We start from the raw sequence: 14302 nt of genomic DNA, 5'->3' as shown, positions 1-14302 counted from the left end.
GTACAATAATTGGGCTTGACTCTATTGAGCTAGTGATGATATTTCAACAATGGGTCCTAAGAATCATCGAATGTACGAGCTAGTTGGAGATCTTAAAGTGAGAAATTTGAATGTTGTCGGCATTCAGTTGCTTAAAGTTACTGAGCATTCTATTCGAAGGGTACTTCCCCCATAAGTAAGATTTGTATTTGGGAGGGTTTTCGGGATTAATAATATTATTTTATAATATACAAATACACACTACAACAATACTTAAAAATCACACGACACCTTCTCGAAACCTATAGTTTTTCAAACGTACATTAATTATATAAACACACACAGCATATGATCTTCCCAATAATGTTATTCAACCAAACATACACGTTATCCACAAGCAGCCAATCGAACCCCTAAACCAAACGGCTCGTGATAGAGTAGCATAAACGACGACTCATTTAACATACAAGCTAGCGGGAGATCTTAACTTTAGAGACTTGAATATTGCAGCTTTAAGTCTCTTGAAAGCCTTGCACATTTATTAAAAAGAAGCTTCCCCCATAAGTACGATTTGTATTTCGGAGGGTTTTCGGGATCGATGAGTTCTTCCAAAGGTTCAACAATGGTGGAATGAGATGGGTTGAAGAAGAACGCAATGGAATATCTTTCCTTTTTGTCGTTTACCATAACCCTATGCTCCACGCTCTCGTACCTCTCATTGCTCCAAACCTATACGTTGAAGAACGTTTCAAAAACCAAAGGATAGTTCAATTATTTAAGTTGATCATTTAAGTTGATCAACAACGAGCTCTACTATATACCTGAGTAACATTGCCAACATTGACGACGTAAGAATCGAGTATGGGTTTGACCCGAATCCACTCTCCATCTCTTTTCCTTTTCACTTCTAGCCCTCCGACATCGTCTTGGGCAAGCATCGTTAAGACGCCGGGGTCATTGTGACGACCCACACCGAGAGCCATTTCTGGCAACGAGCATGGAGGATAATGATTCAGTCTCACCATACTTGTTTTCTCCTTGAAATAATCTCGAAACCTTTGTGCCGGTAATCCCAAGCTAACCGCGATCAGTTCTACTAACTTGTGGCCAAGTTTCTCTAATTCTTCGGCATATTCATTACCAGCCTCTCTACTCAATCATGTCAGACCACCACGACAGTTAAATTATAAATTTAATACTTTTGAATTTTCAAAAGTTTCATTAATAATTGACTCGGTGACCATTAGGGTTTTACCCCGGTTACCTGAATTCCGGCAGGAATGTCGGCCATCGATTGGTCCAATGAGTCAACCGGTGATCATTAGGCTCGGGCGACATGGGGACGACGGTGGGATCAGCCACAATGAAATCGAAGACCTCCTTCCAATCTCTAACATTCTTGGTGAGTTCCATATCGGAATAGCCAGTAATCACCCCTTCCACTTTCATCACTGTTCTCTTCTCTTCCAAACTCCGCCCGAAAAACTCCCGAGAAGCGGCCTCCATCCGCCGCCGCTTCCCGGCGGGGACGCCGTGGTTGACCACAAGAAAGAATCCCCAGTCTATGGAAGCGGAGGCGATTTGTCGGACCAAATCGTCGGGGAAGGTACCGTCGGGGGAGTTGAAGATCGGAGAGAGGTCGATGGTGGGGATGCCGTCGGATTCAACGGCGGAGAGATTGGGGCGGTGCTCCGGGGCTTGGATGAAGGCCTGATCAAACTCCTTCATGGCGGAATCGGTGCAGTTTGGTTGCCGGAGGAATTCTCTCTATGGTTACAATTTTATAGATAGATCATGAAGTGTCCTTTAAATTAATAAACCCTAAATCAATAAAAAAATACCATTAAAATTTTAAAATTGATAAAAATAATTAATAATTTATTTTAAAAATACCCTTAATATCTTTCTAATTTTATAAAAAAATTTAAAAAAATTCTTAAAATTTTAAAAATAACATTAACATCCTTACCTTTAAAAAAAATTGAAAAAAAATAGTTATCACCAATAGAGTGACGTTAATTATCTCTATTTTTTTTTTAAATTCAAGGGTATTAATATTTTTTACGTTTTTAACAACGTCGTCAATATATAAATGAAAACGTTAATAATAACATAGATCAAAAGGTGAAAAAGTAAGAAAATAAATAAATTTACCGTCAATCTACCGACCAAAACTGTCTTTTTTATTTTTTGAAAATTTGAAATAAATTCAAGTTTTTAAAATAGTATTTACTGAAAATTTTAAAATATTAATGAAATTAACAGTAATTTTTAAACCCTTTTAGAAGATCAAAAGTATTTTTCAAATAAATATTAACGGTAAATGTTTTTTTTTTATAATTTAATAGTATTATTGAAAGTTCAACACCACATCCCCTGCGATGCGGTGGTTTGAAGAGTAAAGACTGTCCTCACAGACTAAGCAAAGCACATTTTAATTATAAAGTTCTTATAATTGAGCTACCGAAAAGGAATGCGCACTTCTTAGTTATCTCATCGTTATAATCGTTTCTATTGAGAGGTAGTTCGGTTCATTCACGTACCTCTCTTTTACTCGAGTGTCACGATCTTTCATATTATAAAATATAACTTTATGTTGAAATTTAAATGAATAATAAATTTAAAAGTATTGAAGCAGATAAGATTCCTATCAAGATTGGATCTTGTGCATTCAATGCAAAACAAATGTTGTACTGTTAATTTTACTTTTTATTTATTTATTTATTTATTATTATTATTATTTTATTTTAAAAATAAATGTCATTTCGGTCGGATTAAAGCTTGCCTTTACAATTTAAAATTTACAAAAGTTGAGAAATTAAAATGAAAAAAAGACAAATAATAATAATAAAATAATGTTATCCCATAAGTGGCTGTCTAAAAAAGGAAAAAAAACAAAAAAGAAAAGTAATTTTAAGCCCAACAAAAAAAAAGAAAATCTAATTGATGATTCTCAAATCCATTATTTTAAAAATGTAATTTAACGTATCGACAACTAGGGGTATACATTCAACCCGACAACTTGGATCAACTTAACCCGAACTATAAGGGTTGGGTTGAGTTGGATTAACATTTTGGATAGGGTTGGGTTCATTTTTTTGAACCCGAATTGAATCAGTTTGGTTTCGGGTTCATGGGACAAAATCCTCGAGTTGACCCGAGCGACCCAAGCCAAATAAAAATATATAAACCATATTAAAAATCCTAAATTATGAATGTGCATGGTACTTTGGCCAGTCTAATGTATTTATTATCTAATTTATTGCAACATTATTATATCCCAATTTATATATATTTTTATTTTTTTTTAATAGTTTAAGAGTTCGAGATAAGTTCATCTTTCCATTAAAATATATTTTTATATATATATTTTTTAATGTTGTTATATACGATATTTTTAAACTAATCATTTTTATTATTTATTTAATTTCATGATCTATCTTATATATTTGGATTACTTTAACAAATTTTAAAAAAATATCGATATTTAATTGTCTTTTAGTTTTATGATAATGTTGAACTATGTTAATATGTTAGAATTTTCGCTCCTGATTTTTTTTTTTTTAAATAACTATAGATTGAGTTCTTGTCTGTGAACTTCTAATATATTTTATTTAAGATTGTATCCGAATAATTAAAAATTTTAACACGCTTTTGTTAATCAAAACACAATTTGTTCGAAGTTGGTATCTATTTGATCCCCGACATTTTAAATTCAACTATTTTAATCATTGTTTTTTGGAAAATTAGTCCTTCTACTTTATTCCAAATATGTCTTTTGGGGGCGATCCAATGTCTGATAACCAACCCAAAATTGTTACTTTTGAAATTTTGAAAATCGAATCGATATCGACTCGAGATTATAACTATTTATTTTGAAACCCGCAAACTAATAGTCTTATAGTAACTAATAGTCTTTCGTGACGGCCAATCCATCGAGGATCACCTTTTGCTGCTGAGGCAGAGCCGTCATGAACTCAACCAGAGGTTGGAAGTATTGGGAAATGGATCCGATGGTATCTGAATCTTGGAGATCGATTCATAAGGCGGGCAAGTCGAGGGCGATCCTCAAGTAGCCTCGTGGTTATTTTCCTTAGATACATTAATTATATAATTACATCAAACATAGAGTATTTCCAATAACATGAACTATTTATATTATCCACGAACATCCAATCAAAACTTAAACCAAACGGATCCTAATAAAGTGACTAAAACAAAGAATCACCGAATATATAAGCTAGTTGGAGATCTTAAAGTGAGAAACTTGAATGTTGTCGACATTCAGTTTCTTAAAGTTACTGAGCATTCTATTCGAAAGGTACTTTCCCCATGAGTAAGATTTGTATTTGGGAGGGTTTTCGGGATCGATGAGTTCTTTCAAAGGCTCGACAATGGTGGAGTGAGATGGGTTGAAGAAGAAGGCAATGGAATATCTTTCCCTTTTGTGGTTAACCATAGCTCTATGCTCCACGCTCTCGTACCTCTCATTGCTCCAAGCCTATAAGGTAAAGGACGTTTCGAAAAGTTGAAATATAAATAAACTCGAACATAATTTAATGAATGAGACATTGGTTATTATCTCAAAAGTCGATAGTTTCAGTTCAATTAAAAAAAACTTCTAGAATAAATACATTTTTGGTCGGTTAAATTTGAACCTAGTTTTTATTCCGTACTCAGATGGTTAGAACTGTCATTTTTTATTATTGATATATGAATTTAGTTTCTAATCTAGTCAACGAGGTTTCAAAAATGATCGGTTTGACCTTGAACTTTGAATTCATGTTTGACTTTGTAAAGAGTCCAAGCCCAGTTCGAGTTTGATTTTGTAACGGCCCAAACCCACCGCTAGTAGATATTGTCTACTTTAGCCCTCGGTCTCGTGGTTTTAAAACACGTCTACTAGGGAAAGGTTTCTACGCCCTTACAAGGAACGTGCTTAGTTTCCCTCTCTAACTCACATCCCCTTATAAGGAAGGAACGTGCTAGTTTCCCTCACTAACCCACATCTCTTGCGGGATCTAACGGTTATAAAAAAAAAAGTCCACAACCCTTGTAAGGAAAGTTTCGTTTCCCTCTCTAACCCACCCTGGACGTCCTTGCTAGAACACCACCTGATGTCTGACCCGATACCATTTGTAATAGCTCAAGCCCACAACTAACAAATATTATCCGTTTTAGCCCTCGACCTCACGGTTTTAAAACACGTCTATGAGAGAGAGGTTTCCACACCCTTACAAAGAATGTTTCGTTTCCCTCTCGAACCGACATGAGTTTTAAATTCTCTTTTAATTTTGTATATTTAGGAAGTAATTAGAAACTAATATCAACCAATTAGAAAACTATGTACCTGAGTAATTTCTCCGACATTGACAACGTACGAATCGGGTACGGGTTTGACCCGAATCCACTCTCCATCTCTCTTCCTTTTCACTTCCAGCCCTTCCACGTCGTCGTCTTGGGCAAGCACCGTCAAGACGCCAGGGTCCTTATGGCGGCCGACGCCGAGAGCTAGCTCCGGCGACGGGCACGGCGGATAATGATTCAGTCTCCCAAAACTCGTCGTCTCTTTGAAATAATCTCGAAATCTCTCCGCCGGTAATCCCAAGCTAACGGCGAGCAATTCCATTAATTTGTGGCCAAGCTTTTCCAGTTCTTCAACATATTCCTCGCAAGCCTTCCTATTCAATTACATCCATTAATTTCATAATTTTTAATTTTTTTTTTTTATCTTTTAAAGAAAATATTTAAATTTACAATTCATAAATCAGGCGTGTTCGAGACGTTGGCTACTTAAGGGACAATCATGAATTTATAAGTAAGGAATAGATCTGTAGTAGTATAAGAACCAAAAGCAAAATCATGAGAGCTTACGTATAAATTGGACAATATCATACCATTGTGAAAAGTCGTGGTTTCTAACATAGTATCAGAGCCATATCCATGATTTGGTCATGCCAATAGAATCCTCAAATGTGAACAAAGAAGTTATGAGTCTCGAAGTGTAGTTAAAAGTGATTGAAGTGTCGAATAAATTGTGTACTTTGTTTGAGGGCTCCAGAGAAAGGAGTCAAACCTCGATTGAGCCTTCAAGGAAGCTCTATGATGTACTTAGCTCTTTGTGAGCCTCGAAAGTGTAGTTAAAAGTGACTCAAGTGTCGAACAAATTGGGTACTTTGTTCGAGGATTCCAGAGAAAGGAGTTGAGCATCGATTAGGGAAAAAGGTTGTTCGAGGGCTCTATAAACCTCAGGGGAAGCTCTATGATGTACTTTGTTCGAAGAGAGAATCGTTGAGAGGGAGTCTCACATCAACTAGAACAGAATCGTTGAGAGGGAGTCTCACATCAACTAATTAATGGGATGATCGCTGATTTATAAGTAAGAAATACATCTTCATTGGTACGGAGGCTTCTTGGGAAACTAAAAGCAAAATCACGATAGCTTAAAGATTTTAGGGAGGTTACCTGAATTCCGGCAGGTATTCCGGCCATCTATTGGTCCACTTAGCCAACTGGTCATCATCAGGCTCCGGCGACGCCGGAACGACGGTGGGATCCGCCACAACGAAATCAAACACCTCCTTCCAATCTCTGACATTCTTGGTGAGCTCCGTATTAGAGTAGCCGGTCACTACCCCTTCATCTCTCCTCACTTTCCTCTTCTCTTCCAAACTCTGCCCGAAAAACTCCCGGGCAGCGGCCTCGATCCGGCGCTGCTTCTCGGGGGGGACGCCGTGGTTGACCACAAAAAAGAATCCCCAGTCTGCAGAAGCAGAGGCGATTTGTCGGACCAAATCATCGGGGAAGGTACCGTCGGGGGAGTTGAAGATCGGAGAGAGGTCGACGGTGGGGATGCCGTCGGCTTCGGCGTCGGAGAGCTTGGGGCGGTGCTCGGGGGCTTGGATGAAGGCTTGATCGAAATCGTCCATTGGGGATGGAATTTGGAGAAAGAGATTTTGGGAGTGTTCTTATTGGGGGATTTTCAGGAGAGATGAATGTGGTGGAACAGTGGAGAATGTGCAGTTTTGGTTATTTTATTTTATTTTATTTATTCTTAGTTTTGATTTTTTTTTTTTAAATATATTTTCCGTTCCTATCTCCACCTATTTTAATAATTGTTACCTGTTATTTCAATAACCAATTAAATAATTGGTTAATGCCCACCCAATTGGATATAATCTAAAAGCTATTTTAATTCAACCCGACTCAACTTATTGAATTTAGTCTAAAAGCTATTTTAGTTCAACCCAACTCAACTCAACTCACGAATTTGGTATTCCTTTTTTAGGATTGATTGTACTTTTTCGGATTTGTTATTTTCAATTTTTTTTTTTGAAATTGGCTAAATAATAATAACAATAGTCAAGAAATTTTCGAAATTTATAAAAGGAATACTAATAAACGGTTGATTTAACCGGAAACTAACACTAACACCTCCAGACTATTTTTAAGATTTATTGAAAGTAGAAAGACTAAAATTTGACATTTAAAGAGTGCGATGAAATGAGATGAAATGAAACAAAGTACGATGAAACATTTGAAACTATTTTCAACATCGAAACGTTGCTGGTTCAATGTTGAGTTCAGGTCAGAACCGACATAAACAGATCCGTTTTTTTCTTGGTAGACACTGTAACTCTATCACAATTCTAAAATGAATTTAGTAACCCTAAAGTTAGAAGCATTAATTTCATTTTTTGATGTATTTTAAACAAGGCAGACCTGTAATGATTGTTTTGATTTCCCATGACAATCTTCCACAATAATATTGAAAGAGTTGCTAAACTAAAGATCTTAAAAACATACCAGCAAACTTGGATCAAATAGAAAAAACCTTTGCTCCAAATTCATGAGTTTCCATGCCGATACCGCTGCACAAAGCTCAAGGTAAGCATGGAGGGATCAAACTCAATCTGGCTTGCAACTATTTACAGCAAAACTAGGGGAGGAAGTGCTCACGTTTATGTTTTGGGGTGGTCTCTGATTCTTCAAGCAGATGGCATTGAGGTTGAGAGAACAAGATACGACAAGTATTGAAGCCCGTCCTGGATTTTGCAGAAAGCTGTGGTTTGATCGGCACGAAGATGCTCGGAGAAGGCATCGGCCTTGTCTTGTACTGATGTTTGCAGAGGACCTTTGAGAGAATTGGCTGGAGCAGCGCTCATGGCAGCTTGATACGCTTTCGACACGTCCGAAAGGCCTGAACAGAGCAATCGAGATTCAGATTGTGTATACTAATCAAGCCAGACTAGAATTAATATGAAAGGCAAGTTGAAAAAGCAAAATAAGAGCAGAATATAATGAGAATTAGTCGAGAAAGATTATGTCATATTAGCAAAATAGAAGGGATAGTAATATCAGAATTAAAAAGGATGATGAAAAGAAGGCCGACCTGTAATGAAGCTATTGGATAGTGAATCTATATATCCTGTCATGTATAGAGCCTTTAATCTAATGATTTCAGCTTTTTCAACAGAATCTTCGGGCCATTGGATTTTTACGTCATCGTCATCCTCAACTTTGTTAGCATTTGTTATAATGGATTTTCCAAGCATCAGCAATTGAGACACAGCAAAATAACACATTTCTGAGAGTCTCTGCAAATGCAAATATAATGTCAGCTGGAATGCTTACTAACAGTCCCATATACTTTAAAAGAAAATAAAAATGAAGTGTATATCCCTCACATGGACTCCTTCCGAATGGAGCGATTCTAATCTGTCGACAGTCCTTTGCATTATTTCAGGAACAGCGAGTTCGGTTATGGAACTTCCAAACCTGCAAGTGACGAAAAAGCATCAAGGCATTGCACACGACACGAGTGCAACATGAACTTCATTCAGTACAATCAATGTGAAACAAGAATTCAGCATAAGCATTTCAAGGAAAATTTTACCCTGCGGCCATTTCAGCAGCCTTGCTGACACTAGAATCATATAAACTCTTCATCTCATCATTTCCCTCTTCTCCAACTTCCAACTTTTTACCTTTTTCTAATGTTAAACTGTTTCCTTCCATTTCATTACTCAAACTGAAAACTTGTTGGACCTGTTTAAGCTTTCCATCATACATAGATTTCTGGTCCTGAGATAATTTTCCTTTCCTTCGGTTATATAATAAAGTATAGTGGTTGGACAGGGCCTCCAACTCCTGCAAAAAAGAAACTGTAATGATTTGATAGAGTAGCATCCTAATATAACAATTCAACTTCCTAGATTAGAAAGTGACCTCTAACTGTTCTGGACCTCCATATATATAAAAGCAGCGATCAAATGTCACTTCATCGTCTTCTAATTGATCCTCCTTGGCTTGTGGTTCGCCTTCGTTAGAGGTCTTCTCAACTTCAATGCCAGTCTCTGTAATCAGTAAATCCATGGTTTCCCTTCCAACAAGCTCAAGAACTTCCATTCCCTTTGTTGTGAGAGCCTTCCCTTTCTGTAACAAATAAAATCTCAGATCATATGGAAAATCATAGAGCACAAGATTTAAGAGAATTCGGTTTAGCTATTTCTCGGGAGATTTAATTGGAGAAAATAGAAAATTTTTTATGAACAAAAATTATGATAGTGAGTGTAAAGGGAGGAAAATGATTTTTGAAGCTTCTCTTTGGTTATGTTATAACATGCACTTATTTAGCTAAGCTAACTTTTATATTACTTGTACTTTGGCCTACAGGGGAAAAGAATAAATCAAAGGCTTTATTTTCTCTTTCTTTCTTAAGATAAATAAACAATTTTTTGCTTCCAAAATCTTATCCTATTCCTATGTGAGTTTAATGGTTTTTTTAGGGATTTGAACATCTAACCTTAAGGTTGATAGTATAATGTCTTAACCATGTTACTCTCTATAGCCTAATGATTCAAGAAATGTCTAAGTAGAGAAAAATGTTTATTCAATAGTAATATAAATAGAACTCTGGACCTATGAATCATGATGCTATAAGTTCAGTTTGCCGATGAACTATACTTTAAATTCATGCTACTATTTTACAAGTAGTCAACGTATCAATTGATAAATTAAGAATGAGCATTGTTTGAGACGGGAAAATTTTAAGTAGTTAGATTAATCCCATTAGACTTGTTCTTAACAGCCCTTGTAGCTGGACCACCTCTCTGCCTGCTAAGTTTTTTATTGATACCCTACCATCAAGGAAATTATAATAATTTCCTACTAAAAAAATCGATAAGAAAAACGATAAGGAATACACACCTCCAACAATGCTGGTGCAACAGAACCAGCTGCTGCTGGTATTCCTTGATGTTGAATGGTTTCTGCAATATTTGCAGCTGAATTCTCAAGCCTAAGGAACTATAGAATATTACTTCCTTGGACATTAAAATTAAAAGGGAAGAAGGAAAAGAATTACAAAGCAATGACATGATGGAGTGTTAGTGCAGTAGAGGCATATCCATGATTCGAACTTTCACTTTTTGTCATAAACAAATCAAACCCAAGAAATTAATCCATTACAACTTTAAAAAATTCAAAGTTATATGCCTTTTCCATTCAGGGCAAAGCCTGGGAAAGCTGTATACGGCATTATATGGTCGTCGAAGAAAAACATTTTCTAAGTTGTCTAATGTGTTTAAACTTCAAACTACTATTAAACAAGATAGACATACTTGTGAACAAAATCACTGCCTCCCCTCAATGCACTTCCCAGGGCTTTCCATGCTCCCGAAGCTATATTCTCCACAGAAGTGTCCAGAACCTTTAAGCCCTGCAATATTGAAACGAGAGATGACTGACAGTTGGCAACCCAAATTCTTAATTTCAAGACCTGAATAGATTGCGAGAGCTATTCACATCGGGATCAAGTGCCACAAAGTCATTTACTGACAATGCACAATCGTCAATGCATTCGTTTATAATCACTAGTATAATCATTAACTACTGAGTTAATTCACAGTTACTCTCTATATCTACACTCAGCATAAAACGTAGGCGTGTAAGGAAAATAGAAAAGGAATATTGAAATTAAATGAAAACAAAATTTCAAAGAAGGCTTGAGAAAGCATGACATGATATTAGAAGCTAGAAGACAGCAAGAAATTCTATGTAGGAAAAACCTAGAAAAAATGGAGCTGGGTTGAGCCATTTATGACATGGCTACCTAGCTTGTGTGATATGATCATGGAACCCTTTGAGGATGGAAAACAAGACATCAAACACATTAGTCTCTAACTTTTCCTTGAATCGACTCCAATTTGGTATTGAGTCTTTTTGTTTGTGCGCAAGTGAACTACGAGGACTTTCGCACTGTTGTTAACATCAATTCCACTTTGTTCTTACGAATATGGGTGCAAGAGAAAAATCACATACAGTTATTGTAGCATTCACAGAAAATGCAAGATCGACATCCATCAACGACAAGATTATGTATTATGTAACCCTGTTCTCAAACAACTTGCCTGGCCAAAAACTGAATCCTCGCTGGCCTTCTCTAATTTATTCAAGGCAGATTTTCGCAGCTTATCATTCTCATCTTCACTTTCACTTTCAGCTGCAGAATCTTCTACTTCTTTCTCCTTGGAAGGCTCCACATCCTCATCTTCATTTTTCAAGTCTACGAGGCTTTTAGCTGCGGTCTGTGCAACGGAAGCAGCCTGCAATTGTTCACACACACACGAAACAGAAAAAAAGGGTAAGTGACCAATATTTTGCTCCTTCAGTAGAAAACATCAAAATAAGATAATTGTTTCCCCTGCTTAGGACGCAGAAAATTCAACAGGCTATTATAGAAAATTGGTTCTCCACCATAAATAACAACAAAAATAAAAAGGATTGTCAGACGAACACGACTCTCCACAATGGTATGATATTTGTCCACTTTGAGCATAAGCTCTCATGGCTTTGCTTTGGGCATCCCCAAAAGGCCTCATACCAATAGAGTTAGTATTCCCCACTTATAAACCCATGATCATTCCCTAAATTAGCCGATGTGGGACTTTCATCATCCAACACCTCTCCTCAAACAAAGTGCACCTCCCCTTAATCGAAGCTCGACTCCTTTGGAGTCTTTGTCATTTTTTCCTGCCTTCGAGGAAGCTTGACTCCTTTTCTTTTGGAGTTCTTTGTTCGATATTTGAGGATTTACCAATCTATTGGCACAACTAAGTTTAGGGCATGGCTCTGATATCAAGTTAAACGAATACGACTCTCCACAATGGTATGATATTGTCCACTTTGAGCATAAGCTCTCATGGCTTTGCTTTGGGCTTCCCCAAAAGGTCTCATATCATTAGAGTTAGTATTCCTCACTTATAAACCCATGATCATTCCCCAAATTAGCCGGGACTTTCATCATCCAACAAGGATCCCATGACAGCATTCTAATAAAGGCAGTTATCGAACATTGGGTATTTCATTAACATGCTGGTAATCAAAGGCTCCTTGCTGCACTATGAACACCAAAACATAATCGTTTATATTGCTAATTTCAGTACCGCTGCCAAAATGCCAGAAAACGAACAGCATTTCCTCAATACAGAACACAATATAGATTAATAATCAGATAAAGTACTTAAACCTCTCAATTAGAAGCGAAACCGCCACATGATAACAGAACATGAGAAATTCCAAACCGCGAAACTCAAAAAACGTTGAACTCGTAATGAAAACAGATACAATACACATACATTTCGGGAGATCTCTTCGGCGGCCTTCTGGAGATCTGAGAGAACAGAAAACGCAGAGAATCCCCAACCTCCCCAGCCGCCTCCTCCTCCTCCGCTACTTTTTGAAGGCGCTTCTTCTTTTACGCCGCTTTCTTCTTCAATCTCTTGAACTTGGCTGGTAGGAGGCTCCGTCGCCGCCCTCAGTGGCTTCTTCTCTTCCTCCATTGTAGCTCCTACCTAACGATTTCACTCAAATTCTCCAAAATCTCAGTCGTCTGGAAGAAAGAAGTGTTTATCTTTGGAAAATTAAATCAAACGACGGGGATTCGAGTAGATATCTCAAGAACCCTTCCGCCGTCGAGCAAATTAATCTTCGGCTAAGCTTTTTGGAAGATTTGGTATCCGAAGTCAAGCAATTATCAGAATAATCCTTTTAAATTAAATATATATATATATATATATATATATATATATATATTTATTTATTTAAATGATTTGGAAAAAAATTAATAAAAAGAAAATTCCAACCGTTATTTATTTATTTATTTTAATTATTATTATAGCATATTCTTTTAATCGAATTTTCACCTCTATTTAAATATAATTTTCTCTTCTTTTAACAAGTCATCTCCTCTCACAAAAATAAAAAATAAATAAAATCTTTAAAATATTCTTATTATTATCACAAAAATAATAATAATAATAAAATTTTTCCATTTTTTATGAGATAATTTATTTTGAGAAAGTGATTTAATCGTGAATCAAATTAAAATAATCGTACTATTTTTTATATTAATCTAGATCCAAATAGTTTGGGTCCCAACAAATTGGTTAGGTTAGATTTTGAACCTGCAATATAACAGGTTTGGAGTTGGTTTACAGAAGCAGTCGATCGATTTGGTTCTCATTCGTAAGTGACACCTGAGAAAACGAGAGGTTCATAAATGAACCGATACACATTCAAATAATAGTGATTTATAGTATATGATAGCTACGAAAAGCTTGACATAATATAACCCATGATGTTAGTTTGTGAATAGTATTCGCTCTTAAAACGAACGAGCCAGAAGCAATAATGTGAAAAAGAGAGCCAGAAGATGAACACAACTCTCTACAATGGTATGATATCGTCTATGGTTTTGCTCTGGGCTTCTCCAAAAGGTCTCACTCCAATGGAGATAGTATTACACTTGATTATAAACCCATGATTATTTCCTAAATTAGTCAGGTGAACTTACCTCCAACATATTTATTTTTGAATAAATTGATTTATTTTTTAAATCAAAATTTTAATTGATCGCAAAAAACGCTAAATTATATTGATTAAAACTAAGTAAATTAGAAATAAGGTGTTCTTCAAGATACCGTTGGAAATTATAATTAATAGGATGCCTATGCGTAGAGTGTGAATTAAACAAAAATTAAATTTCATTAACTCTATTATTTATTACCTAAATTTAACAAAAATGTCAACCAAAACTAAATTATACAAGAGATAATTAATTAAATTAAACACGTGTTCTAAAAATATGATTTTAATTCTTTATATATTATATTTGAACGCCAAAAACATCATTTGCACGTGATATTTAATTTGTATATTTCCATTTATACCCCTACTAGACTGTTTAGAATAAATTGTTATGAAGGATAGTGATGTCATTTACAATTATATTATAATTATGTTTATTCGAGCGAATTATGAT

General features: G+C 35.9%; 3 protein-coding genes across 4 annotated transcripts; all 3 read right to left on the bottom strand.

Moving 5' to 3' along the window:
- Positions 1-271: 271 nt before the first annotated feature.
- Positions 272-6966, bottom strand: LOC111455577 (probable 2-oxoglutarate-dependent dioxygenase At5g05600). 2 transcript variants are annotated; one of them, XM_023097289.1, is made up of 5 exons: positions 6910-6966; positions 5557-5567; positions 1244-1714; positions 801-1128; positions 431-708 (listed from the first exon to the last, which is right to left on the bottom strand). In XM_023097289.1, exons 3-5 carry the CDS (start codon positions 1705-1707, stop codon positions 469-471), a joined length of 1032 nt encoding a protein of 343 aa, XP_022953057.1. In that variant the 5' UTR covers positions 1708-1714; positions 5557-5567; positions 6910-6966; the 3' UTR covers positions 431-468. The 2 variants fall into 2 exon arrangements, with proteins under 2 accessions (XP_022953058.1, XP_022953057.1); XM_023097290.1 differs by lacking the exons at positions 5557-5567; positions 6910-6966 and having other exon boundaries at positions 272-708; positions 1244-1742.
- On the bottom strand, positions 4111-6923 carry LOC111455576 (probable 2-oxoglutarate-dependent dioxygenase At5g05600). Its single transcript, XM_023097288.1, has 3 exons — positions 6445-6923; positions 5330-5660; positions 4111-4480 (listed from the first exon to the last, which is right to left on the bottom strand). Exons 1-3 carry the CDS (start codon positions 6906-6908, stop codon positions 4220-4222), a joined length of 1056 nt encoding a protein of 351 aa, XP_022953056.1. The 5' UTR covers positions 6909-6923; the 3' UTR covers positions 4111-4219.
- A 688-nt stretch (positions 6967-7654) lies between the features above and the next one.
- On the bottom strand, positions 7655-12986 carry LOC111455582. Its single transcript, XM_023097298.1, has 10 exons — positions 12618-12986; positions 11391-11585; positions 10602-10699; positions 10189-10279; positions 9208-9414; positions 8876-9129; positions 8667-8757; positions 8372-8576; positions 7939-8179; positions 7655-7850 (listed from the first exon to the last, which is right to left on the bottom strand). The coding sequence occupies exons 1-9, from the start codon at positions 12819-12821 to the stop codon at positions 7968-7970; spliced, it is 1557 nt and encodes a 518-aa protein (XP_022953066.1). The 5' UTR covers positions 12822-12986; the 3' UTR covers positions 7655-7850; positions 7939-7967.
- Between the last annotated feature and the right edge of the window lie 1316 nt (positions 12987-14302).

Source organism: Cucurbita moschata, unplaced genomic scaffold (genome assembly GCF_002738365.1).
Source record: "Cucurbita moschata cultivar Rifu unplaced genomic scaffold, Cmos_1.0 Cmo_Scf00017, whole genome shotgun sequence".
Taxonomy (NCBI): domain Eukaryota; kingdom Viridiplantae; phylum Streptophyta; class Magnoliopsida; order Cucurbitales; family Cucurbitaceae; genus Cucurbita; species Cucurbita moschata.
This window is presented reverse-complemented; position numbering and strand designations above follow the sequence as displayed.

Bases quoted from the DNA above. Each gene is read 5' to 3' on its own strand.
- LOC111455576 (XM_023097288.1), bottom strand. From the start codon at position 6,908: ATGGACGATTTCGATCAAGCCTTCATCCAAGCCCCCGAGCACCGCCCC. The intron at 5,661-6,444 runs GTAACCTCCCTA...GTAATTGAATAG, and splicing joins GAATACCTGCCGGAATTCAG to GAAGGCTTGCGAGGAATATG. The intron at 4,481-5,329 runs GTACATAGTTTT...TTTACCTTATAG, and splicing joins ATGTCGGAGAAATTACTCAG to GCTTGGAGCAATGAGAGGTA.
- LOC111455577 (XM_023097289.1), bottom strand. From the start codon at position 1,707: ATGAAGGAGTTTGATCAGGCCTTCATCCAAGCCCCGGAGCACCGCCCC. The intron at 1,129-1,243 runs GTAACCGGGGTA...ATGATTGAGTAG, and splicing joins ACATTCCTGCCGGAATTCAG to AGAGGCTGGTAATGAATATG. The intron at 709-800 runs GTATATAGTAGA...TTCAACGTATAG, and splicing joins ATGTTGGCAATGTTACTCAG to GTTTGGAGCAATGAGAGGTA.
- LOC111455582 (XM_023097298.1), bottom strand. From the start codon at position 12,821: ATGGAGGAAGAGAAGAAGCCACTGAGGGCGGCGACGGAGCCTCCTACC. The intron at 8,577-8,666 runs GTGAGGGATATA...TTGCATTTGCAG, and splicing joins TCCATTCGGAAGGAGTCCAT to AGACTCTCAGAAATGTGTTA. The intron at 8,180-8,371 runs GTCGGCCTTCTT...TGCTCTGTTCAG, and splicing joins ATCCAATAGCTTCATTACAG to GCCTTTCGGACGTGTCGAAA.